General features: G+C 32.2%; 4 protein-coding genes and 1 non-coding gene across 9 annotated transcripts in view; 4 read left to right on the top strand and 1 right to left on the bottom strand.

Annotated features, from left to right (window-relative positions):
• The first annotated feature begins 92 nt into the window (after positions 1-92).
• LOC108734420 (minor histocompatibility antigen H13) lies at positions 93-1,288 on the top strand. The gene is made up of 3 exons (XM_018465981.2): positions 93-498; positions 679-988; positions 1,049-1,288. The coding sequence occupies exons 1-3, from the start codon at positions 459-461 to the stop codon at positions 1,122-1,124; spliced, it is 426 nt and encodes a 141-aa protein (XP_018321483.1). The 5' UTR covers positions 93-458; the 3' UTR covers positions 1,125-1,288.
• A 1,263-nt stretch (positions 1,289-2,551) lies between these two features.
• LOC108734418 (putative neuropeptide Y receptor 11) lies at positions 2,552-5,593 on the top strand. The gene is made up of 6 exons (XM_025975351.1): positions 2,552-2,768; positions 3,098-3,223; positions 3,308-3,478; positions 3,553-3,736; positions 4,186-4,348; positions 4,677-5,593. Exons 1-6 carry the CDS (start codon positions 2,687-2,689, stop codon positions 5,115-5,117), a joined length of 1,167 nt encoding a protein of 388 aa, XP_025831136.1. The 5' UTR covers positions 2,552-2,686; the 3' UTR covers positions 5,118-5,593.
• Positions 4,066-4,139, top strand: Trnan-guu. Its single transcript has one exon. It is a non-coding gene; the product is annotated as a tRNA-Asn (tRNA).
• Positions 5,594-5,681: 88 nt separating the features above from the next.
• The window catches only part of LOC108734441 (probable beta-hexosaminidase fdl), a 77,592-nt gene continuing 55,775 nt past the window's right edge, over positions 5,682-27,498 (bottom strand). For 2 of the 4 annotated variants that reach the window (XM_018466010.1, XM_018466011.1), the window contains exons 2-5: positions 15,866-16,029; positions 8,814-9,570; positions 8,196-8,677; positions 7,122-7,611 (exon numbers count right to left, since the gene is read on the bottom strand). In XM_018466010.1, coding sequence (XP_018321512.1) covers positions 7,122-7,611; positions 8,196-8,677; positions 8,814-9,570; positions 15,866-16,029 — 1,893 coding nt within the window. Of the gene's footprint in view, positions 7,612-8,195; positions 8,678-8,813; positions 9,571-15,865; positions 16,030-19,496; positions 19,584-27,498 lie in introns of those variants that run through there. The other 2 variants (XM_018466013.1, XM_018466009.1) reach the window with 2 other exon arrangements.
• LOC108734442 lies at positions 19,855-25,468 on the top strand. Of its 2 annotated transcripts, none has more exons than XM_018466014.2 (3): positions 19,855-19,994; positions 21,974-22,121; positions 24,669-25,424. In XM_018466014.2, the coding sequence occupies exons 1-3, from the start codon at positions 19,876-19,878 to the stop codon at positions 24,951-24,953; spliced, it is 552 nt and encodes a 183-aa protein (XP_018321516.1). In that variant the 5' UTR covers positions 19,855-19,875; the 3' UTR covers positions 24,954-25,424. The 2 variants fall into 2 exon arrangements, with proteins under 2 accessions (XP_018321516.1, XP_018321517.1); XM_018466015.2 differs by lacking the exon at positions 19,855-19,994 and adding an exon at positions 20,583-20,657 and having other exon boundaries at positions 24,669-25,468.

Raw genomic sequence — 27,498 nt, 5'->3', positions numbered from 1 at the left:
GATATATACATACATATTATTAATTATTACCCTAATCTGTACAACATACTAAAATATCAACGAAATTGGAGGAGACCATACTAAGTGAAACATTTACCTTATATTCTTTGTTGTAATTAATTCTATTGAATACTTTTAGTCCAATTGTTAGTAAATTAGTCCCGGCTTCATTACCCAATGTCCACTACCAATTAATCTTTCGACAAGGTCGGGGTGAACCAAATGAAGATATAATAGACTACAAATTCACCTCTTATGACATTGTCGCTCTTGTCTGCTGTTCATTTGTAGGTGCTTGGTATCTGTTTCAAAAGCATTGGGTTGCTAACAACCTGTTTGGTTTAGCATTTGCTATTAATGCGGTGGAACTGTTACATTTAAATAATGTGATAACCGGTTGTATTTTACTACTTGGTCTTTTTATTTACGATATATTTTGGGTTTTTGGGACAGATGTCATGGTAACTGTTGCCAAAAGCTTTGAAGCCCCTATTAAACGTAAGTTTTTTACTATATCTAATAACTTCACAAATGAGTTCTATCTGAATTTGCTACGTTTTTATTTAAATTTTACTGCAAATTTATCTTACTTTGAAAGAGCATAATATAAGTTGCTCCATATGCCCGTGGAATAGAATATTTTCGAGTTCCTTATTTGGTTTTTCTTTGTTTTTTAAGTTGTCTTTCCGCAAGACCTCCTGACACATGGTCTCGCTGCCAATAATTTTGCAATGTTAGGACTCGGAGACATAGTTGTTCCTGGAATTTTTATTGCTCTTCTGTTACGTTTCGATCAAAGCCTAAAACGTAAATCCAACTTGTATTTTCATGCAACATTTGTAGCATACTTTTTGGGTCTTATGGCTACTATTTTTGTTATGCACATGTTTAAACATGCTCAACCTGCACTCTTGTACTTAGTTCCAGCCTGTTTAGGAACTCCATTAATTGTAGCACTTATTAAAGGTGATATAAAGGCCCTATTAAAGTAAGTTTTGTAATAATGTACATTATGTGTAAATGGTCATTACTTTTGTTAATGTTGTAGGTATGAAGACGCTGATAATCACAAGGAAGAAAAACAGGAGGAAAAGAAACAGACTGAAGCAAAGAAGGTTAAATAAGTAAATTGTATGTAATATGTTGTGAACAAAGGTTCTCATAAAGTCTTTCCATTTCACCACTTCTACAGTGTAAACTACCATACATAAATGGTAGTAGTTGCACAAATTATCGTGGATTTTTCACGTAAATGTTCAGATAAATAAATTATGTTTCTGTTGTTTTGTGCTTCTTTATAGTATTTATAAAAATTGAATTCCATTTTGTTGTACTGATTCAAAAATTTTTAATAAACATTTTTTTTTTGTATATACATATGTTTATATTTGTAAAGAAAAGTGGATCATTAATAAAATAATTTATAAAATATTTTTCAAAATAATACAAGAAGTAGTGTCCTTAGCAGTGCTATCTATATATAGTATAGTATTTCAGTTAAATAAGGATTAGTGCATAAAAATGGGGTAGACCTTTATTTAGGAAATTAAAATCGTTATAAGCAAATTCAGTTTCAGTCGTTTAAATTAAAGACTAAAAAATTTGACGAAATAAATATTTAAAAACTCCTAGATTAGTTTCATAAACATTCTATAAGCGATGCCTTTTCATGTCACCTACTTATATCATGTATGTTGTAAAAAAATCTAATGATCCATCTCATTTGGTAAAATTGATCCAGTCAATAAATTAAGCGTCAGACGTGTATCTAAATACCAAAAGTAGACATTTTTAGTCAAGTGTGATCGACGTTGTATGTGTATATGTATATGCTGCATTGCTATACGAATCGAAAAGGGTAAAGGGGTCTTGCCAGCGAAAGACCTGCTCAAAAAAGCTTCAAATAGTGGTTGCTGATATTCAAAAATGCGTCTGACTGGACAAAATCGACCAGTAGTCTAAATAAAGGGATGTACATATAGACGCGACAAGAGGCTTTGCTTTATCTTTCCGAAAAACAAAAATTTCAACAGCTAATATATGCATTGCACATTATTATACTTTACTAGATTTTACCCGCATAAAACTAATAATTTTTTTATCCTTCGGGAACAGCATTTTTTCTTCTGGATAAAAGTTACCCTATGTCCTTTTCTGTAATCCTGACTATGTGTCTACAAAATTTATTGAATAGTTAAAGCCTGAAATCAACCACAAAAAAATAATTTTTCTGTCCTTCGGGAGCAGTATTTTTTTCTGGATAAACGGTACTCTAAGTCCTTTTCTGTATCCTTAACAATATGTGTACAAGATTTCATAACGATAATTGAGTAGTTCAGGTGTGAAAAGTCGACAAACAAACTCACATTGGCATTTATAATATTAGTTGGGACTACCTAATCAACATCGAGCATAAAATACCAATAAGAAATATTTTTTCTATATCAAACACTACACATATACGTAGCAACATTCGGCGATCCCATTTATATTTCTATTTTGCTATATGTATTTCAGTATTATTTCAATCACATTAATTTATTTCTGTTTAACTCTTATCTTCTCTATCATTCGTAAAATCAAAATCATGTCTGCAACATATTGGAATTTGTTAACATTGGTAAGCACTTTTATAAAGTACTTGTGTGTGCTTTTGTATATGCGGTAGTGAGTTCAAAACATACCAATGATGTTGGACGAAGAATTATTTCACAAAATTAAAAATAAAAGTGATTTCAATTTATGGGTAATTGAACCTACTTTAATAGGTAACTTATTTCAGTTCTTTATGTCTTATTTATAAATTTTATTGCCTTAAATTTAAGTTTAATTACAGTATAGCGGATTTAAGGGATGCTGACAGTTATTATAGGGTCTGTAATAGTTAAATACATGTTTTATACATAATATACTGTTGATGTAAAGTACCTTTTATTATTATTACATTATAAATTATAAAAATCAAAAGGAAAATGAAAAATCTTAATTTAAGCGCATCACTTGAAAAACGTATTTACAGCAAAATATTTCTAAAAGTACCCACTTGTTTGCTTTTTTTTAATTATTTTTCTGCAACATGAAAAAATACCTTTTTTAGGATGGATAGCGTATGGGGCCGTTATTCCCATAATTTGTTTATTTGGTGCCATTGGAAATTTCATATCGGTGCTTATGTTACATAAAATGACACAAATTAAAGATTCATTTTTTGTTTATTTAAAATGTAAGTTCTTTACAGACATATTAGGTAATGTGTATTATATGCATATAGGTACTAACATATTGTCTATTAATATTATTTATATAGATTTAGCTCTAGTTAATTTTGGGAGCTGTATAACACAAGCAACGAGTGCCTTATCAAACGTAATATTTTGGGACTTCAAAATTGTAATTAATATTGACTGCTTCATTTGTCTACCACTCAATAACATGCTTACCTATTTGGGAACTGCTATATCACTCACCTTTATTATTGGTTAGTTTTTGCCTTCGATTGTTTAATCAACTAATAAAACAATATCTTATTTTTTAATAAAAAATCCATTTTAGATCGGTACTTATTAATGCGTCGAGTGGTTCGCTTGACGAAGCCTAAGTTTTGCGAAAGTAAAGTTGCCACTAATATATGTCTAACTTTAGCAACCATAATTTTTATATGCAGTATTCCCTTCTATTTTATTTACGAATTGGATGAGAATAACATTATTAAAGCGTCTAAATTTTTTAAATCCAAGTAAGTTGTTTTGTTTTGTTATTTAAGTGAAATGTGTACTATATTTTTATTATATGTAAGTACCTACCTAAAGTAATGTTGGTTCTTTCATTCGGTACATACGCTCTGCTTAATAAATTCATTATTTTTTTTCTTGAATTTGTAATATTTTACTAACTTATTAATTCATGGTAACAGTTTTTTATAATCTGTATATGGTCATTGTTAACATTCCTTTATTTTTATTTCTCTTATTGTTGGAATACATATACACATATAATATATATTGATGTATATTATAAACAATAGTTTAAAAACTAAATACTAATACTGAATAAAAGTGAACCATCGCCTCCGTGGCGCAATCGGCTAGCGCGTTCGGCTGTTAACCGAAAGGTTGGTGGTTCGAGCCCACCCGGGGGCGCATAACTTTTTGCTTTTCAGTTTATAATATATCTAATTTTTTGCAGGACGTACACTGTGTATATATGGTTTATGTTTATAACATTTAGTGTTCAACCGGCAATGCTTCTTACTGTAGGAATTACACTTCTTACCATTTCTTTAAAAAAAATTATGCAAATGAAAAGCAAATGTTGCCAAAGAATGTCAAAAGAAAGCCTAAATAAACAGGTCAGTTATAGAATAAAGAAATTAAATATTTTATATCACCTGTTAAAAGATTACCAAGTTAACAAAAAAAAAACATTTTAATAAGAACGTTTGCTGTTATTTTACAAAATAGCCCACATAATCATAGGATTATTTTATCTAATTGTTTTTTTGCCAGTTCTACTGTTTATCACAACTCACAACGATATAATCGTTTAAATTAATAACTTATTAAGCGAAAAAAGTAAAAAAGACGATTTTGATTATACTAGTTGGTACCCGTCAGCATAAGAGCATAATTGTTATTTAATCTAATAATTATTGATATTTATAGCTTGTCTTGTTTTAGGAACAACACAAAAAGCTTGTTATATCACTAATTACCATAGTGTTTCTCTTTATGATTGGAGTAGTGCCATCACAAGCAGTTTCCAGATATATGGCAACAAACCTTATATTTTTCGGTGACATCGAAATGGCGAAAAGATCAAAACCATTAGAATTGCTCAGAATACTAACTTCAATTTTATGTGCCATAAATGTTTCGTCAAATTTTCCTCTTTTTTGCAGATTTTGTCCTCAATTTGCAGAAATAGTAAAGTATAAAGTGGAAAGATACAAAAAATGGCCGCGCAGCCGAAAGAGACAGTGTGGAAATAGTAAATGTTTAGAAGAAGGATTTTGTAATTGTACTTTTCTTGTTCAATCTTTAAGCAGTGTTTTAGTTGCAAACACTGTAAAAACTTCTTTTTCAGTTGTTAGACTAACTCCAATTTTCTCTGAATCTTAAAGTAATTAATGAATGTTGATCGTAATTGTAGCTAAACAATATTTTTCAACAAAACAGATATTTTTATGTAGATTTAAAAAATACAGACATTATTCTAATATCACTTTCTATTGGCGAATGATGTTTTATATTTTCTTGGTAAAATGTAACGAGCAATGTGGAAACAGTATTAGTGTAAACTTAAGTTTTTATGCAAAGCTGCAGCTAAGATGGAAATTGCTGAACATTTATCAATGACAAATTTATTCATATATTCAACATCGTAATATCAATATTAACATTGCAATTTTATAATGTCTTTTATACGCAGTTCCTATGTTTTTTCTGCTAACCGAAATGAATTGTTAAGTACATAATGTATTTTGTGTTATTTAAAAATTAAACTATTTTGAAGTGGATGATATGTCTTGTTGAAAAAATGGCTAATATTGTTATTAAAATTTATTTCTTACCAAAAAGGAAATTAAATCACACTTTTAGTTATTTTAATAATCAAAAGAGAGCAGCATAAACCTAGACTATACACTAAATCGACAGCTATTTAATAAAAATAAAAGCCAATTCGAAACTCATAAATTAAAATTTATACATCAATCTCTTTTTTACAACAATAATACAATCTGATTCTTTGAGAAACAGTATTCCTTTCGAAATATGCGAAATATGTATCGTAATTGCTTAATTCTTAATACTAATTGGTCTAACAGACTTAATTACTTCTATTTTAATAACACAGTTAAGAAATCTTCACAAAAATTATACTTGCTCAGTCACGTATCAATTGATCACTAAACAAATAAATTAATCTATTTCATTACAAAACAAGTTAACTATCTAATGACTAGCGGAGTAGGGGGGGTCTCTTCGCCCTTTATAACTTTATTAAGTGCACTTTTTCACTAACAATAATATATTTCTGAAATCAATTAATAATGATTGGCATATTTACATACCACAAACAAATATCCGTAGATCACATCGAATATTTGAAAATAAAGTTATAAAAATTAAAATTATAATTAATCGGGGATGTAAAAAAAAATATATTCACAATGTAATGATGAACTGCTATATGTCAATTCATACTTAATGGTAAAAACCTCAATTAATTGCAATGCAACTCAGACCGTTTTACATAGAATTTAACTTGACGTTGTAAATGTTTACACAAAATTAAATTAAATTAGATATAATATTTAATCAAGGACCGAGCAGCAAATCTGCCTCTAAAGAACTAAATATAGTTATTTGGATTTTTAAAAATGTTATTGTGTTATGTAATGTAGAGATAATCAATGTGCTCAATTAGTTTTTACAGCTAAGAAATGTAACGAAGGAAAATAGGTACAAGAATTACAATTCATGTTTAAAATGAAAATAGTAAAGTGCTAAATTAGTGTTTAGTTTGGTTAATTACCAAATTTTATTTCTTAACTAATAATTTGTTTTCGTCGTTTAGTTAGTATTTTACTTATGCCAGTTTATTATTTTTTTTAATTTTATTTCATCAATTGTTTGTCAACGCTCATTTTTTTTTGTTGATACCTTTATTAATTATTATACTTAATCTCTAACAGTCTTAACTGTATCAAGAATTTTGGTGCCTATAACATAGGTACCTTATTTAGTTTAACAATAATTTTTGAGACTAAACTAAAAAAATGTTTTGGAATAAATGGTAACTTTCCATAATTTTCTATCTTGAAGTAATTCTAAATGCACAAAAGTGACTGTTAGTTTTCCGTTCTTATATTAAATGAGACATACATGAAATAAGATGTTAATACATGCTCAAATGATAAATAGAATTCGTATTACCATGCATAACAGACTTACTATTTAAGCAAGAAGGCACCTTTCAGGAGACTTTTACAAAACAATTCTCTCACTTCCTGTTCACAGCAATAATATATACTTAATACTTTGTCTGTTCTATTCGTTATCTGTTATTAGGGATTATAATTAACATTTAAGAAAAAAATATTATCTTAAACAAGTGCGCTGTCAAAGGCAAAGACCGGGGTTTTGGGAACACCATAACGGCCACAACGCTTCGGCCCCTAATCCTCTAGATATCAACCTATCTCTTTGAATGGTGAGTCGTGTATAAACACTTTCTTTGATGGTATACATCTTTACATCCTTTTCAGGATCAGACCATACTCTTTCTGCGAATGCCGATGTCCTTGGCCACAATCTGGCGTCCAACGAAGCTGCATCCAGTTGTTCAGACCATAAACAGGCTTCCGCACCTACCACTAAGTTTTTATCCATTGACTCCTGCCAAGGTCGATGAAGGTACATGGTTTGCCAAGAACGATAAGGATCACATGCTGCTTCTCCCGTTTCCCGCCACCTACCAAATCCACAGTCTAAATACCAAGCGTCTACATGGGACATAATAACCCTATAGCCATCGGCTAAAATATCGTAAGTATCACTCCACAGGCTCGGACTCCAGATTTGTATAATAGTTTTACTTTTATCCATATATCTGAAAATAACATGAACACTTGTGCTATTATAAAGTAATTACACCCCATTATAAATAAGGGGTTGTACATATTCTTAATATATAGAGGATTTACCGCAACCACAGTACCTACTGTAGTTATAGTTGTCCAGTTAAAAACACATAGACGACTTAATTTTTGAGAGTAATCTTGAGGTCGCTTCTTTTTTGCAAGAAAATATATCTTTAAGTTTTAAATTCTTTAGTTTTTTTTGTTAATATGCATAATTATTAAATAAGTTAAGCAAGTACCTCCCTGGCTAATAAAAAAATATTAAAGAAACCAAAGGCACCAAAGCCTTTCCTGAAATATGATACCTAATCATATTCATAAAAGCGTAATGAAAATCAGTTCAAAGTTTAGTTTAAAGTTCTGTAGTTGCATAAATTTTTCTTAAAAAATTTGCGAAAGTTGATGTACTTCCATTTTTAATGAAACAAAAACGAAACTTTAAAAATTGATTAAAATCGACTAATATTTAATATAAACGAATATAAGGAGTATATTTACGTTAGTAAATGAACAATTCTTACAAATTACAATTACTAGATTTTTCTACAATTACCTTGTAATATATGGTCTTCGACTGAGATTACTGGACCAGAATATCATATTTGAAGGCAGGTTGCCTCCGTTGGCACTTGCTAGTTTTTCTAAGGCTTTCATGGTAAAAAGGCCCCACAAATCATGAAAGTCGGTATAATTAATACCCTTCAGGAATTGTCCCCAACAATCCAAATTAACTTCATCTCCCCCCATGTGAAACAACTCCGTTTCACCAGTTAATCGTATAATATCTTTGTACAATTTCTCCAACACTTCATACGTATTAGGATTTAACGGATTCAACTGTCCACATGGAGGTTCTCCACAGTACAAGTTCCACGGTTGTTCGTTGACACAAACGGCTAAATCTCCAAGACCTTCTTCCGGACCCCAATTCCATCCATTTCCTGCATGGGCTGGAGTGTCGATCTCAATCACAACCCTAATGCCAAGATGGTAAGCAAATTCTACTAACTCTTGGATATCTTGGGGTGTATACACCTTGAAAAAAGTACAAATTTTTGTTATAATTTATAATTTGTTAAAAATATAAACTAATGTAACACCTTTACTTGTTAACACTGTTGTAACATCAGCATACTGCTACGCTTTTTAGTAGTAATTACCTTTTACTCACCATGTCTGGTCCGTAAGCTCCATATTGAGCCATTTTCGGAACGCTCGGCGTCGAAAAGGGGAAACTCTGAGAGTCTGTCATATGCCAATGAAATATATTAAGTTTATTCATGGACATTCCAATTAAAGTTCGCTTCAAACTATCAACAGGCATGAAATTTCGGGCTGTATCAATCATTAAACCCCTGTATGCAAAGACGGGAGCGTCCTGGATATTAGCTGCCTTTACCGTTCTAAGAATTCCTTCCGGTGGGTGATCGTCCCACCAAATTAACTGAGATAACGTTTCAAGACCATGTCTCGCGCCGAAATAGGTGCCAGCTTTTATTGTGGCAACCAAATCATCCCCATTCATATTCATAGCTAGAGTGTAACTTTCGTCTGTACTAAGGGTAAGCTTATTTTGATTCGGATGTGTTACAGAAACTACCACCAAAAATCTTTTTATGTCGCTTTTGTAAGATGTTTTATAAGTAGTTGGTACCATATTTATTACGTTCTGATTGAATACGGCGAAAGATTGCTCGAGTAAACTTCTGACTGGATTTTTGGCAAAGTATAAGACACTGATCTGATGGTAAAAAAACGTAACGGAATCTTCACTAACATATAAAGAACCAGTGGGAAATGGCCACAACTTAGGCTGACCACATAGCATATTACAAGTGATTAATGATGCCGATTTCTCATTTTCCTTTTTTATGTGACGTTCACATCGTTCATTATGGCATCGCCAAGTCCATCGAGGATCTGATTTCCTGTAATCATAAGTAAATTCGAATTTATTTTTAAAAGATAGATTAAAACATACAGGATATATTGTCAGAAAAGTTAAGGATTTCAATGTCTGTGTGAACATATGTATCAGGGATACAGTTGAGTTGTGATCATTTTTAAGGTTCCGTACCTTAAAAGGAAAAATGGAATCCTTATAGGATCACTTCGTTGGGCGTCTGTCTGTCAAGACCCTTTTTTCTAAGAACGTGTAAAGGTATTAAATTAAAATTAATATTAAATACTTATTTATGCCGCATATTTTGACACTCCCGTGGGAATCAAAATGTATAAGGTACTTCCAGTTGATCTAGAATCATGAAATTTGGCAAGAAGTAATGTTTTACAAGTAAAAGAAAAAATCCGAAAACCACATTGTAATTATACGCTTTGTAGACTAATTTTGGGCGAAAACTTAAAACATACTCGGAAAAAAGGAGAACAATATTTGTGTCTTGATTGAACTATTTACATACCTACAATCTATAAGTTTGTACGGATACCTCGGCGCGACGAGTCCGACTCGCATTTAGACGGTTTATATGTGATTAACTTAAGTTACTAATCGTAAGTTTTGGATTTTTTCATAGTAACATTAATTCTAAGATCAAGGTAGTACCGCCCCCTTGGTAAACTGTCCCCTTCTGGAAAAAGCTTTGACGACTCACGATATCGGCGCAAAATTTAAAAAGCAAAACACATTAAATCTATAAAAATCTACAAGTGAAATTATGTTAATTGGTACAAATTTCATGTTTTATTTCTGACCATAATATCAACAAAGCAATCTGCACTATCATGTGTGGTGTGTGAATGTATGATGCAAATGTAGATGCATGTAAACAGGTAGAATCGTTATTCAATATTCTATCATCTATATAAGGTCGTCAGTCTTATGACTGGTTGGACACGCACCTCCACTGTTTCTTATCCTGAGCTAATCTTCGCATTTTCCTAAAACTAGAACAACCCATATACTTAACTATTTGCGAACAGTAATCTAATCTAGGTCTACCTCTACCCCACCTAACTTCCGTTTCTGCCTCTAATATGTCTCTGACAAGCTTTCATGCCTGTGAAGGTGCCCTATTATCCTATCTCGCCTATTTCTTATTGACTTCCATAGAGTCCTCTGTTCTCCTATTCTTTCTAATACCTTTTTATTTGTAGCCTTCTCTATCCACGGTATCCTCATCATTCGTCGGTAACACCATATTTTCAACGCTTCTAACCTTTTCTTTTCCGCCACACCCACTGTCCATGTTTCGCACCCGTACAGCTCCAGCGTCCAAACATACCCTTTTGACAATCTTTTTCGAATTTCTAAATTAATCGCTCGCGAGCGTAGAAGTGACTTCTTTTTATTGAAGGCGACTCGGCCCTGTGCTATCCTCTGCTTTATATCCCTACTATTCCTTCCGTCCTGACTTATCTGACTTCCTACATACCTAAAATCAGCCACCTGTTCTAATATTTCATCTCCTATCTTTATATTCGCTCTTTCCTTACTTTTTCTTCTCTTTCATACTAGTATTTCTGTTTTAATTTTATTTATTTTCATACAGTACTGTTTTGTCAGTACCGCATCCATTTTATTTAAAGCTCTCTCTAACTTTTCCTTGCTAGATGCTAATACTGCTATATCATCTGCAAATCTAAGCGTACTAATCTTTTGCCCCTGTATATCTATCCCTACAGTTGTACTGTCTTTAATGATGTTGGTCGCGTCTTCGATGTATAGATTAAAAAGAGTTGATCATGAGATCATGACGTTTTAAAAGGTAAGATGGGTGTAGGCCAGGGCCAAATTGAAAAATAAGCTTTTATAATACGTCTACCCAGGTGACTAGGCTGTAAAATATTGACCTTTGACAAGTATTTGAATCTCTTTGTTCAACGCTAGCACTGTTGTGGTCGTTTTGAAAGTTTCTAAAGTGAAATTAATTGCTGATCGTACAGTTAAGACCTCTATCGTGGGCGTTTGTTGTAATAATTAAGAGGTTTTACTAATTACGATATAAATCACGTCATAACAATATGTGACAATATGCTATGAATTATTTTATCGTGAAAAAAGTTGCCTGTCATTTTCTAGAAATAAATTAAAAAACAAAAACACCTCTAAGTTCATTTATACGAAAAAATGATAATTTGATAAGAAATATTTTTTCCTTTTTTTTCATCTACACGTTGTGTGTGTCGAAAGTTAGCCTTTTAAACGTGGAAATCAAAACAAAATTTCAGGGTAATAAGGTTTTCATTTGGTCAAAAACCGACCACGTTTCGTCTAAAGTTATTGTGTTTTTTCAAGGTACGCTTTTTGTTAATAGTTATTAGTTTCCAAATTTTGCGGTTTGTGGTATTACGTACTATAAAATATTAAAGGTAACTCCACAATACAGGTAAATTAAGCCTTTCAAATATATATAAACGTAAGTAGGAAACCAAAAACTGTGAGCTTTAGTGGATCCACACAAAAGTATATCCAAAATAAATTTAAAGCGAACGCTTTCACACTGATACGATCCGATATTAAAATTGCTGCAGTAAAAAATGTCACAAATACATTCCGATTTGTATTAACAAATCGTACGATAAAAGTATTGCAGGACACGTATATTCAATGTAAGCAAATGTACGCTTTCACATACGTCGTGTGTCGTGCCATGGTTGCGATACTCATTTTCGCCGCGCGTGTATGATATACTAGTAGTGCTAACCGCTACTTGCAGCCATTATCATGTCTTTCTCAAAGAAAAAAACGTTGAATTACGAAATAGTCGATTTAATAGAATTACTGTTTTTAACTCTATTAGATACATACAACTAAACCAAACAACTGTGAGGATAGGCTCGCATTTGAACTAGGAACGTTGTCGAAATAATATATACAGTAGAAACTCGATTATCCGGCCCTCAGTTATACGGATTCGCGATTATCCGGACTACCGACCCCGACCAATATATTAAAATAACTACAAATCGATTTTGTCAAATTTGTGCAAGCATGAACGTGTCCGAACTGGAAGAAAATCTAGATGTGGAAAATGATGCAGGACCATCTCATGATGAAGCACTTCATGCCCTGGAAACAGCTCTCAAGTGGTTTGAAAAACAAACAGAGAGTGATACTGTGAGTTTACTGCAGCTTAAACGAATTCGTGATATAGCAGCAATTAAAAGAAAAAGTGGCTTACGTCAAATGACAATTAACAAATATTTTAAACCAAATTAAACTTATATATTTCCTGATTACCAAAGGCAAATTACCAAATACATATTGTTAAGAAATTATACGTACATAATATGTACCTAAATATTTAATTTCATGATTAAGGTAAAATTATTTTAGTACATGTACAATGTATGTAGGATTTATCTCTTAATAAACATTGATTTTCGTATTTAATTGTTATTTTTAATTGACACATAACATTATGTAAGTACTACATATTATTATGCATAAAACTCGCTATTTTTCATACATTCGATTATCCGGATTTGAACTAGGAACGTTGTCGAAATAATATATATGTAGTCGTATAATGTTAAAGCGGCGTTTCGATACGATACGACAAATCGCGTGCAGTAAATCGTGACGATATCGCACTGTGTGAAAGCGGCCTTACACTCCGTTTCGTCGAAATAAGGCGTGGCAACTGACTTTGCCCGATGTGTATTGATCCAATTACTGGAAACTTAGAAAGGCGGAAAACGAGTGAATGGGAACATTTCCTTAGTGATCCTTTCAAAAATCAAGAGGTACATGCCCGGTAGATTCATAACTGTTTTTAGTCATAATCTTGACCGATATTGTCAATGGGACTTCAGCTCTCTTTTATACTATCCGTACTTAAAGAGAGAAAATTCTAAACAAATCTAGATTACGCTGATGATGAAGGTACTTAAATGTTAAAATCAACGCAAGCGTTTTTGCTTTAAGTACATAAGTATCATGTGGTTAGCAGCATCAAGCTGTACCGCTTACTATTATTCAGTCATCCCTTTTCATATTGTCTCTACTCCTCATGAAGCATTTTCTAACTTAACAAGGGCGTGTGCAAAACGCCAAGTGGAAACAAGAAAGAAGATACGTTCATTCTCACAGATAATTTACTGCGAAATTTGCCAATTTTGATAATCCCAACTACTTATATATTGCTACCCTTAGTTATTCAAAAATGCTCAACAAGTTCCATGGATGTTTTTGAATTCTACTAAAGGTAGCTATATACTACAGATGGCATTTACCATGCTGTTTGTAGTAATTAATAAAACGCTGTCTGCTGAATACTGACCAACATGAACTTTTTGTATAATTTATGAAAGTGTAATTGTAATTCTGTTTTTAATATTTAATCTTTTATCATCTCGATCATTTCTCACGGAGTCTTTAAGTTGAGTTGTAATTCTACTTACTGGGCAGTTCGACACTGATTTTATTATTTGCTTTTAGTTTATTTTCTTGAATGCTTAATTTAGATTTCTAGAACCAAGATGTACATTACTGTAGATGTATCTCAAATTTTATTAAAACACATAATATTTAAATTCGTTCTGTAGACCTTAAGTGATGTTTCATCATCATATTAATTCCATCAATCCAAAGACTGATTAAACAGGCACCTCTACTATCCTGAACCAATCTTAGCATTTCCATTAAATTATAACATTTCATATCTCTAACTCTTTGTGGACAGTAATCTAATCTTGGTCTACCTCTCCGGTCTTTACTCCTGTTCATGCTTCTAATATATCTTTAACTATCACTTCAGGTCTCAAAAGGCGCCCCATCATCCTCCATCATTTTACTCGTCAACTTTCATACTATCGTTTGATGTACTCTTTCTAATACCACCCTAACTCATTCCCAATCTTTTCCATACACGATATTTTCATCAATTCAGTTTGTAACAACAGATCTCAAATCTAATACTAATAGTTAAAAAATATGCACGGGTACTTAAAGTGTCAGTGTGGAAACAAAAAATATATTGAAGTAAATAATTATAAAAGAAATTATTTATAAAATAAATAAAGAATATGCAAAATCTCGAATTAAATACTACAGAAGTATGTTTATGTATGTTTAGAGTACGGCTCTGGAAAATAAAACATTAGTAATGAGAAGAAACAGTAGAACAAAGAGCGACATAAAAACCATTTAGAAATAGGCGAGATTGGTAGGTAGGACATCTTCTGAGATATGGAGAGCTATCTAGAGACAGATTATAAGTAAAAACGGAGTTATGAGGGGTAGATGTGGAATTACGATTAGAGTACATTACTGTTCTCAAATAGTTAAAGATATTATAATGTTCATGGATTTAACGTTTTTGACTTCTAAGACTGATAACGACAAAAACTATTTATTTACACTAATTANTAATTATTAAAGAACTTAAAAACACTATTAAATTATTATTAAACTTAGGTTAGTTAGTTATCAATTATTCTATTTATTTACACTACTGATATATCACTATTCACTGCGCTATTTATTTCACTTGTATCACTGACAATTTATTTCTGGATTCACTTTTGCAACGGTCAATTTATTTCTATTCTTCTCGGCGATCGTCTCTTCTTTTAAATATTCTTTTGTTTCCTTTCTGGAACCCTCTAGAAACATCCGGATCGTTCAGTTTTTCTTTGAACTGTTTAACTGCTTTCCCAGAATGCAGGTACGACACACACATTTACAAATACGGCGCACATGAAGAAAGGCGCTCGCGGCTAGTCGGCAAATCGATAAGCCGTTCACGCACACCTGTGCCCGATCGCACAGAAACACGCTCGTACTCGCTACAATATAGATTGCTCTAGTTTTCTGGAAATGCAAAGATTGGTATTTACAAATTAAATTCTAACACTTTGTTTTACAAGTAATTCAGTTTCGACTAATTTTATTTCTTCACTTTAATAAGTCCTAATGCTTTCTTACTGACACTAAAAACATCACACAAAAAGTTTCCTTCTAAAACGTTGTTACTTTTAACTGAACGTGAAGCATGATTTTTTCAACTTCACTCACCAGCAGTAAGTACAGAAATCACAGCTTTTGTTAACTTTGCCAGTTCGAACGTACGTCATGGTTTACTCACAGATTTTACTTTACAAAAATTGTTATTGTCATCGGAGTTTTACCCCGATATTATTTACACGTTATATGCGATTTTAGGATCAGATAAAAAATTATAATTGCAATTGCATACGTAACCTACTAGTACAAATTAAATAGATGTATGTACATTGAATATATAAGTATGCAATACGTACATATTTGTTTGATAAGCAGTTCTTAGTGAATGGACAATTGTCGGAAATTCGAAGGTATTTTGAATCCAAACAAAGTACAAAATAAAGCCTCCGCTGAATAGCAACAAGGCAAGCAATAGCTTCTTCTTCCCCATTTGCTTCATTGTCCTTTTTATGTAGCGATCCTGTAACAAAAGAAAAGGTGTTATCAACGACTTGGTCACAACAATAGAACACTTTTGTATGATTTAACGTTTAACTGGTAAGAATAAAGTTACATTAAAGCACATATAACAAAATTAACTGTTACTGCATCATCATCATAAGGATATCAGGCCGAAGATTTCTTGCATTTTTTCCGAAAACTATAGCAACCTACATCTCTATTTGCGAGCTGTAATTTAATATAATCTGGTTCTGTCTTTACCCCTCTTATACTTCCCATGTAGGAAGTCACGACAAGACCAAGCTTGGTAGAAGATTAGCCCAAGATTCTCCAATTTTGGACCAAGCATGACAAATGCCTGGATTTTTCACTTCGGACCAAGCCCAATACGAATGAACAACATTTATTACACTTGTTTTTAATGTATGAAACGTACTGTGTTAATTATTATTGACTTTTATGACATCAACACCTATTGATGAAGTTGAGTAATGAAACACTTCACTTTTATTTTCTTCTTCAAAACCTTTTTTTCCTTTTATCAACAATTATTTTACTAAAAATTTCTAATAATTTTGCATTTTTGATGTAAATAATAAACACAATAACTACATTTTATAAAATTATATCTATATTATATGTACTATGTATAATCTGGCTTTTTGGAACTTGGTATTGTATTGATTAACCAATACTTTGTTGACCAATATTAGACGTACCTTGGCAAAATATTAATGTATCGAATATTGACACTTCAAGATTTGCCAAACCTTGGTCCAGTATTGAAAAAACTATACTTAGTTGGTTAATATTGGACCAAAGTTGGCGAAACATTAATATACCGAAAATTGGCAGTTGAAGATTGGTCGAACATTGGTCCAGTATTGATAAACTTGTACTTGGTTGGTTAGTACTGGACCAAAGTCAACAAAATATTAATGTATCGAATATTGACACTTAAAGATTTGCCGAACATTGGTCCAGTATTGAAAAAACTATACTTAGTTGGTTATTATTGGACCAAAGTTGGCGAAACATTAATATACCGAAAATTGGCAGTTGAAGATTGGTCGAACATTGGTCCAGTATTGATAAACTTGTACTGGGTTAGTTAGTACTGTACCAAAGTTGCCGAGACATTAATGTACCGAAAATTGGTAGTAGAAGATTGACTGAACATTGGTCCAGTATTAATGAACCTATACATACTTGGTTGGTTAGTACTGGACCAAAGTTGGCGAGAAATTAATCTTCCGAAAATTGACATTTGAACATTGGCCAAACATTGGTCTAATATCTACAAGCCAATGTTTGGATGTTTGGTTTCCCACTACTGGATAACGATTTAGAATTGTCGTCAACTCCGGTATTTTCTACATGAATTTTGTTTCTACTTCGAATATGTCTAATAAACTAGCTCTTCATGTTTGAGATGTCCTGCCAACCTAATTCACCTATTTCTTATTGATTTCCATAACGCTCTCTGTTTTTTATTCCATTCTCTAATCTTTTCTATTCATGGTATACCCATACCATTCTAAAACACCACATCTGAAACACTTCTAATTTTTTCTTTTTCGCAACGCCTATCATCCACGTTTCACATTTATACAGAGCCATGCTCCAAACATAAGCTTTTTTCGATAAACTTACCAATTACATAGAAACGTAGGCAGAGTAGGTACTTCAAACCTGTATTTTATTTATCTATTTATATCAATTCCATAAATTACTTTAAATAAAAGGAAGTTTGCAAAACTTAGATCCTTCAAAAATTATTATAAAATAACGATGATCTAGGACAAAAACATCAGTTTCACTTAATAGTGACGTCACTGCTCGCCTTGCCACATAATCGTGTGAGAAAGACAGATAACAATATTATTAAAAAAATTAATAAACATATATTTTTGAATCGTTTCAAAAAATTTTATATGCCAATTATTATGGTTAAATACCAAGCTTATTAAGTTTGACCATGAAAATAATTAAGTTTATAAAGTACTAATATTTTAAATATTTTGTACCAAAAACGTGTTACTGTAGCCAAAATACATTCAGGAATGATATAATGATGTTAAACATTTATACCATACGGAGAATGTAGTCTGCACTTTGAATACTACATTACAACAAAAATATTACTTCTTATCAATTCGATAACGCAGTAAAACCTAAATTTAGTATTCAATGTTATAATTTGATAAATCTGCATTGAAACAGTCTTAACGATTTAACATTTAAGAATTAAACAGCTATTTTTTTTAACAAACTTGCTAATCTAATCTAACAAAAGTATTAAATTTACTGTCATTTTCTTACTGCTTTTCGTAATATATCCTCACCGGTCTCTTTCTATTGTATACTTCGTTTAGTTTCTCTAGCGATGTGACCTTTAGTTTGACTGGCGCAAAGTAAAAAAGAACAGCACTAGGCCAGAAAAAAAGGAGACAACTCTCGGTCAAACTCTTAACCGGTGAGGAGCGTATAATTTGTACAGTACTGCACGGAAAAATTTACCATTTTATCCACTACAATTGCAATGCTCAAATGTGCTGTTATTGGTACCAATTACTACTGAAAATATCAACGAGATGTTTATTTATATTTGAAAACATGTTAAAGGCTTTAACGCTTGTTTTCGACTCGCACTACTATCATGATTGAAAAAAACTATTGACAGGTACTGTATGAAAAAGTATGTTTAATGAACAAAAGTCGAGAGTATAATGAGCTTTTTCTCCCTACCTACGATTTTGCCGGCGCGCATCCAAGTCATTGGAAGGGGCACATCGCTAGAGAAAGTAATGAAGTATAATATTCACATTTTGCTGTATTAATTTATTTTATAAGTTCGTTTTAAAACCTTAATTGAAACCGAAAAAAGTATGTAGATTCATGTCAGATAACAAACCACGCGTTAGATATTGTTCGTGTGGATCGTACGGACTATGTCAGTTTGACATTTTCGATCTGAAATTGAAATTGAAATAATTGATGGCGAACCTTATAAATTTAGACAAGTGACAAAATGTTTGTGTCTCATCTAAAATAGTATTTTAACAATTTATTCAATATTAATTTCAACAAATATATCACATTTGCATAAGTACAAAATTCTACAGCACGACAGCGTTTTATAATTTGCTAAATAAATATCTTAATTAGTTAGATCCTTATTATCAATAATGTTAAGAAATTATTATTTTTTGTTGGTAACTCATTAATGGTAATTTTTAATGGTAATTATAAATATAAGTCACTGTAAGCATTTCAATGACGATTGACAAGTGGCGTACAATTCAAAACCGTTTTATAGTAACACGTCCTTCCAATTTTTTTTGATTCGGTTCAAAAATTAATTAACTATTAATGGATTATCCACTTTATTTGTAAAAGACGTAATATCAGCTATTGGTTCACACTGTAGATATGTGATTAGCTCAATCGTTTACTACAAAAAAATTAATATCTAATAGAAGTTACCTATAATATTGAAATCATTTTAAAAAATGGTTCAGTAGGACATCGTATTTACGTAAAACGTTTGTCGTCAAGTAATTTCTTGTAACTACGGCAGGTACCCAAGCAGATATCGATTATTTCTGTAAAAGCCATTCAGTCAACACAATGTTTCATTACATTATCTGACCTCCTAATGAAGCGTGAAGTGCGAATTTCTTTTAAATATATTCATTTTCGCACTTGATTCCCAATTTCTTTTTAGCTAGTTACACAAGTATGTGTTCATTGCGTGCTGTACAGAAGTGAATGTGTGAACTTTGACATTGGAATTTTCGTGTGCAATAAGAAAATGGCTAGTTTCGGTGAGTGGGAATGTGTGACGAAGTGAGATGCTGAAGTGATGTCAATGGACACTTATTTTTCTTACTCTGCACCGAGAAGTCAGTCTGACCTTTCTTATAAATTTCAGTCGGAAAATTCGATTGTTCCACAACATGGCGTCAACGTTGTACTAGGAGGGTAAAGAAAAATTCGTTACACACGATAGATATACATATATATTTATAAGACATATATATCAGTGACTTTTTTCTGATTGAGATTCTAAAAATACGTTTTATTATTGAGAAAACAATTAATACTTAATTCACTTGTTTTTACGTACCTATATTATGTGATTTTAATGACTGCGTAGTCCATCTATTATCAACAACAACTTAATTACCTTAGAAACATGTTTATGCGTATAATTTCCTATTCGAAAATATCATACCTACACATCAGGGATTTGATAAAAATATACTCTGTATATGTGGGCGTCAAAAACGTTATCGAATATTCATTATCGATACAAAATCGTCATTCCACCACGAAAACAGTACACCAAATTACTACTTCATAAAAACTATCCACAGTACGTGGGTCGTTAGTATTAAATGGGTAATTCATTAGTCAGTAGGTAAATTAAATAAACTAACTCCTATGTATGCTTATACATCCTTGGTTATTATGCAGTTTTTTAGAAAAATGAAATGCAAAGTATTTCATTATTAGAAAACTTTATCAAAATAAATCAAATATATAAAAGAAATTCTACGTAGAAGACCTTTCTATTACCTATAATAAATTAGTAAAAATAATTTTGATTCTATCTTGTAATTGCAATTGGCGTGCAGTTTAGTGGTAAGTATATTTTAATCCATCTTGACTTGACCGGTATTTAGATATTAGATATTATGTATGGATAGTATTTAAATCCAAACGGTTAGTATTCTTTGGTGGTATGTCCAATAACTCATCCCTGCCATTATTGAAAAAATAAAAAAAAAACAATTACGCTAAATTATGCTTGGTGGTGAGCAAAGCAACACCAAGACCATAACTGTCCCAATTTTGATATAAGTATGTCTAGGTATTGCTGATATAATCTTGGTCTTGCGTGTCAAATCTTGGTCTTGTCTATTTAACCTGGTACTTACATTTTTTTTTAAGTAATTCTAAGCACAAATTTTTTTATTTACCTTCCACAATAATTGTCTTAAATGCTGACATTTTCTGTCAAATCTGCGAGCTTATCATGACTTTTAAAGAAGATAATGATGATAGTTGTGAGAGTTATGAAGATTCAAGAAGTTACCCTTCCTCCAACAAATAAATTGACCTTTTAGAGAACAAAATAGTACAAAGTGCTTGAAATAAGTGAAAAATATCGAAAAAAAAAAATAATTTTGTATTTCAACCATGTGTTATCCAGACAGGAATAAAGAACACTTACTCCGAGGACATTCTTATAGGTCCCTTTTTTGAAACAGTGGAATAGTTTTACGTACCAGTATTCTACCACTAAGCTACAAGGAGGTCAAAGCAGGAACACCTACGATACATACCTAAGGTTGAAAGGTTGAGATTATCTGTAGTGGGTAAAATTAATTCACTATTACATTGAATTAATGTTACAAAAATTCAAAATATCTTTATTAAAGTTGCTTTAAGCAGTTTAAAACTAATAAATCTAGTAATAATTTTTCGTTTGGTCTTGCGTATTTGGCCTTGGTCTTGCATATTCGGTCTTGGTTTTAGTCTTGGTCTTGCATAAACGGTCTTGGTTTTAGACTTGGTCTTGTTCGTTCGGTCCTAGTTTTAGCCTTAGTCTTTTTAGTTCGGTCTTGTTCTTGGTCTTACTAGTATAAGGACAGTCTTGGTCTAACGAAAGACCAAGACCAAGTCCAATTTTTATCATTACTAATTGTGCTAGTGTTGTGTTCTATCTGTTAGTATAATATCGTACTGGTTTTATTGTAGGTGGATTATAAACTACTGTCCAAAGTATTTTGTGTACTTATCTGGTGGATTGAACTTTAATTACATTTTGGATAGTTTCAAAACCAACTCGATAGCATATTTGCAAACGAAACATTGTTTATTTTTCAATTGAAATAAACTCTTTTTGAACATTTTGTTGGCTGTTTCTGAATTAAAATTTTGATTTATCTGCTTAGGGCAATGATAAGTGGAATTATAATAATGCTGTTCGTCATTTGCTACTGTTGTCATCGAAGTCAACAGAAACGTGAAAATCACATCAATACATATTGGAGAGAACCAGCAATATTAACATCGGATATTTTCACCATCGACGGCGCTCAGGTAAACCTTAACAAATTACTCTAAGCAATAACAATTTTTAAAATCGTACAGTTTTACGGTTGTGCATCTTTAAAGAAAATAGCAACAAATTGGTAAAGGTCAGTAGATTAACTGATCCTGTTCTGATTTGGATCTATATCCCGATGCTGGATGCGGACCTTCCGCATCCGGTTATCCGCTACCCGGCAAAATCACTACGGTTAATGGTTCATGTCTTCGTTCTGGCGGGCTTTACACTTTACCACCTTCACCAACATATCGTTCCAAACCACAAAAAGTAGTTTAAATACTAAACCAACAAAATTTTAATTATTGGTTAACGGATTTTCAACGAGAAGGTTAAGCGATCTCGAAAAGCTCTTTATACAAATTTTTGAACAAATTCTTCGAGGGAATTCAATCAGTGGTGTTTTCTTACAATTTTATTTACCCATAGCAGAGAGGAGAATGAAGTTTTCGGAAATGTTTGAAGCAAACTTTGTAGTTGTAACGTTGCTGATTGAGAGTCCACTTCTTTCTGTGTAAATGTCTCGCTTTGGCTAAGANTGACCCCCACATGAATTTAATTTTGCAACTACTTTTTTTATATATATCATCATCATAAGGTCGTCAGTCCTAAGACTGGTTAGACACGCACCTCCACTCTTTCCTATCCAGGCCCCTCTTTTCCATTGGGCACTCTGGGCAAGTGCCCAGGGCCCCACGAAAGTTTTCGGAAATGTTTGAAGCAAACTTTGTAGTTGTAACGTTGCTGATTGAGAGTCCACTTCTTTCTGTGTAAATGTCTCGCTTTGGCTAAGATACATCCAAGGAGGAATCGTAAATATCGTCATGTATATTTATATAAATGTACACTGGGCCGTTAGCCGGCATCGAGTCGCAAAATTTTATCTTTCGATTTGCACGAACCGCCTAGGAAATATCACTGGATTTTATTTACGCCAAGGTATCGGGTATTTGCAAGCAAGTAATTATTGCAAGTACGAAAAATGTAAAATCGGATGTTTATGTTCTGTTTGAAAACCCATTAAATGATTCTTATGAAATTTCTTTGTGGAAAGTCCAATTTTGGTTTATCTTGATATAAACAATCAACTTCCTAAAAATAGGCTATTTTTTAATATTCTACCGTAAAAATATTTCCTGCCGTTGAAGATAAAAGAAATGTTATTATCTTATTTGTCTAACGTGAAGAGCTTTAATTTTTTGTAAACAACATGTTTAGGAGCAATTATTTCATTCAAACGGCGGGTTTTCAGATATTTTTCCTCGTATGACTATAAATAATAAAAATTTGAAAAAGTTAGTAATTATCTTTTTTTTTTTATTTTGTGATGGATCGTAGATGGAAGGACCTCTGAAGAAGTTCGCCACACGTGCTGGCGAAACGTTAAAATTGTTTGTTTGAATTTTTATTAACTAAACATTAATTAACCAATTAATTTGTTAATAATTTTTAATGCCAACACCTTAAGGCGTAGTTTTTATACCAAAACACATTCACAATGACATTCAAAATGTATCCTACTCAAAGTGTTTGTAGGACCAGAGATGTGATTTATTTGAAATAGTTGCATTTAAAATGTAAATACAAAATAAAAAATACCTATTTTTATCTTGCATTTAAGTACTTTTTTGAAAAAAGCATTTTGTATTTTATTTAAAATACTTTTCCAAACGTCTTTTCTACTTGTAAAATGCAAAATACATTTTTGCTATTAAAAGTTTTGCTAGTATCACCGATCAAACTGTATAAAATAATGAAAGAAAGTTGCTCACATTGGCTATTGAAGCTATTAGAAGCTTAAAAAGGGGAAACTGAAAACTACAAGATATTGCGGTGTGCTAATTATGCCTAAAATTCTTAGAAGACGATTCGAAAAACTTCACTTATCAGATGAACCCAAAGTTAGAGAAACTATGGATTCCATTTTTTTCTCTTATATATGTAAAATATCGGAAACAAAATGCCGTTGTAAATATTTTGATATAAAATGATTGATGGTGATTTTACATCAATAAAATTATTTGCAACCTTATTTTGGATTTGGTCTTTCACGGTAAACAAACTATTTTGGCAACAGTGTATTTTTTGTGACAAAGGTAAATAAGGAAGAATTATTTGATGGCTGAACTGAAGAAACAATAACATAAAGATAGAAAAACCATATCTCAATCACTTCAAACAGGAAAATATGAATCATACTGAATCTTCGCAGCTGGTGATATAGTGCAAACACCACTATTGGTCTAGAAAAACTCCAATATTTAAAAAATGAGCAAATGCCTGCAAAAGTATTTTGAAAATACGTATTTTGCATTTAGCACTTAAAATGCAAAAACGAAATCTATTTTGTATTTTACAGTTCAAATTACAAATCAAAAATTTATTTGTATTTCGTATTTAAATACTTTTAAAAAACTATTTTGCACATCTCTATGTAGAACGTATGACCTTTGGGCTTTGACACCTGCAGGGACAGGGATTTTCAAATTCAATACTAAATTTCATTACATACAAATTAAACAAGTTATGTAATTTTGCAGTTGATAGAAGTAGCTGAATATCAGGTGGAAGATAGCACTCCGTCTACTCCGGGTCAACCTCCATCAGGACCTCCTCCTCCTTACGATTCGATCGTCGATTCAGCGCCACCGTACGACAGCGTAGTAGACACGGAAACCGAATTAGAACACGAAAATGAAACTCAAAACAGGAGGAAATCGCGAAGATGGTCTTGTTCGCAGGCGGTCGTTGTGCCTGTCGACGACTGCGAACCTCCTCCAAGTTACGAACGTGCTTTAAAATTACAAAACGGTGAACATATGTAAATACTCTCCTGTTTTTACATGTTATCTTCTCTTCGAACATTTGTATGATTCTTTTGTGATTAGATAATAGGGCGATCATCAATTGCATATGAAAAATAAATTTAATTTGATTTAATCTAACCTCACTTTTTAATTTCAGCAGGACCTTCCATAGGGTATTTCCAATCTCTCACACGAATTCAATTGTTTAACTACCCCAACATTCCAAACCTGACCTAACTTAACCTAGCGTAATTTTCTGATTTTAGTATGACCTTCCTTACGTTCTTGACCCCCACATGAATTTAATTTTGCAACTACTTTTTTTATATATATCATCATCATAAGGTCGTCAGTCCTAAGACTGGTTAGACACGCACCTCCACTCTTTCCTATCCAGGCCCCTCTTTTCCATTGGGCACTCTGGGCAAGTGCCCAGGGCCCCACGATCAACGGAGGCCTCCTATATAGTTTCTGCCAGATCCATCCGCCAACCAAAAGCCGATAATTATTTTAAGAAAATTAATCAATAGTTGCTATTAGAACATTTACTTGCATAATCGCTTCTGCATGCTATAAACGCGAGCATACCTAAATGTGATTGATTCTTCAAACATTTATATATTCTGAAATTTTATTACTTCGAATCGCTCTCCAAAGAGAAAAATACAGAATCTGACTACAAGGACTTGTCTCAAAGAATAAGACGTAGAAGTTCGCGCCAGACATTTTTTGATGACTGCACCGATAGTCCAACTGAGTTGGGAAGAGATATTAAAGTAGAAATACTTACTTCCCATAAGTGATATCCCAAGGGTACATCTAAAACAGCGGTTGAGTTTGTACAAGGACATTGGTTATTGTTGACATTGTTTTTCGCTTGAAAACTCTAAATCCCGAGATAAAGTTTCGAAGAATTTGCTGCTATGAAGATGTTAACGAGAAAGAGTTAGAAATAGAATGTCTGTATTTGGCAAACTAATAGCATTCCAGAAGTTTTGATAAAAACCGAGTTGGAGACACATTTCCAAATGTAGAAATTGCATTGAGAATCTTTTTAAATATTATGGTAAACTAAAGTAGCGAACGCTCCTTCTTTAAACGGAAAAGAATAAAAAATAAGTTAAGACGAACAATGCTTCAAGAAAGATTGATCAGTCCATAGAATGGGATATGCTCAAAGACAAAGAGTTTGAACAACTGGTTAACGATTTTGCATATCTGAAAACTAGAAGAGTACGTTTTCAAAAAACACAATTTTAAGTACCAACTTAAGAATGATATTAGAGTTACTTTTTCGAGTCATATTACAATTATCTATTCATTTATATGAATGTAAAGAAACAAATAACAAGCCAAATAATTCTTTGTCAAAGCTGTAGGGGCCCCGGTAGGCTTATGTGCCCAGGGCCTCTAATAGGTTAAAGATAGCCCTTTCCTATCCTGACGTAATTTTCGCATTTCCCTAAAACTATTTGTGAACAGTAATCCAATCTAGGTCTACCTTTACCCCTCCTAACTTCCGTTTCTGCCTATAATATGCCTCTGACTAGACCTTCATGCCTGAGAAGGTGTCCTATCAACCTATCTCGCCTATTTCTTATTGACTTCCATAGAGTCCTCTGTTCTTCTATTCTTTCTAATACCTCTTCATTTATAACCTTCTCTATCCACGGTATCCTCATCATTCGCCTGTAACCACATTTCGAACGCTTCTAACTTTTTCTTTTCCGCTGCGCCCACTGTCCATGTTTCGCACCCGTACAACCGCGCTCCAAACATACACCTTTAACAACCTTTTTCGAATTTCTAAATTAACCGTTCGCGAGAATGATTTCTTTTTATTGAAGGCGACTCGACCCTGCGCATATACATAATTTTTAAATTTTTTATTAAAAACACTTTTAATCGACGACTCCATTGATAACCGAAAAGTGATATATAGTTTTAAAAGAGAACAGGAAAGAAGATCATCTGAAATTAGTGAATGTCATTTCTTTTGGTTATTGAGATTATGTAGGTATTTTTAATAATTTTTGAGAAGCAGTCCCCTTGACATACTTGTGACTAGCGTAATAGAACCTGTGCATAACACAAACAAACTGTAGTTTGACAAACGGACAAAATTAAATTCTTTTTTATTCATTGACTTGCTTTTGTTTTATATCTCACAATATTTATTGTACCTGTGCCATGTACCATTGCAATTGATGATCGCCGAAAAACCGTGTTTTGAGAAACTTATTGTTCCTTAGACTTTATGTACACTAAATTCAAGAAAGTTTATATTTACTGTGTACTTAAATGAAATTATGGTCGTGAAGAATTTGTGATACATTAAAAAAAAAGTAGTGCAATTTCTACCAAAGATATTTGCTTATTTATTAGGAAAGAAAATTAATTTATTGTTAGTGAAATTTAGATAGGTAAGTGGCTTGTCGCTACTTATTTCAAACGAGACAAATAAATCCAAAATAATTTAATAAAACTATTAATTTCAAAGCACCAAATTATAAAATATCTTAAATATGTCTGAAAATTGTAAATTGCTAAACATTCTGACTAC

Source organism: Agrilus planipennis, unplaced genomic scaffold (assembly GCF_000699045.2).
Source record: "Agrilus planipennis isolate EAB-ADULT unplaced genomic scaffold, Apla_2.0 scaffold96, whole genome shotgun sequence".
Classification (NCBI taxonomy): Eukaryota; Metazoa; Arthropoda; class Insecta; order Coleoptera; family Buprestidae; genus Agrilus; species Agrilus planipennis.
Note: the sequence above shows the minus strand (reverse complement) of the source record. Positions and strands in the feature narration are given on the sequence as shown.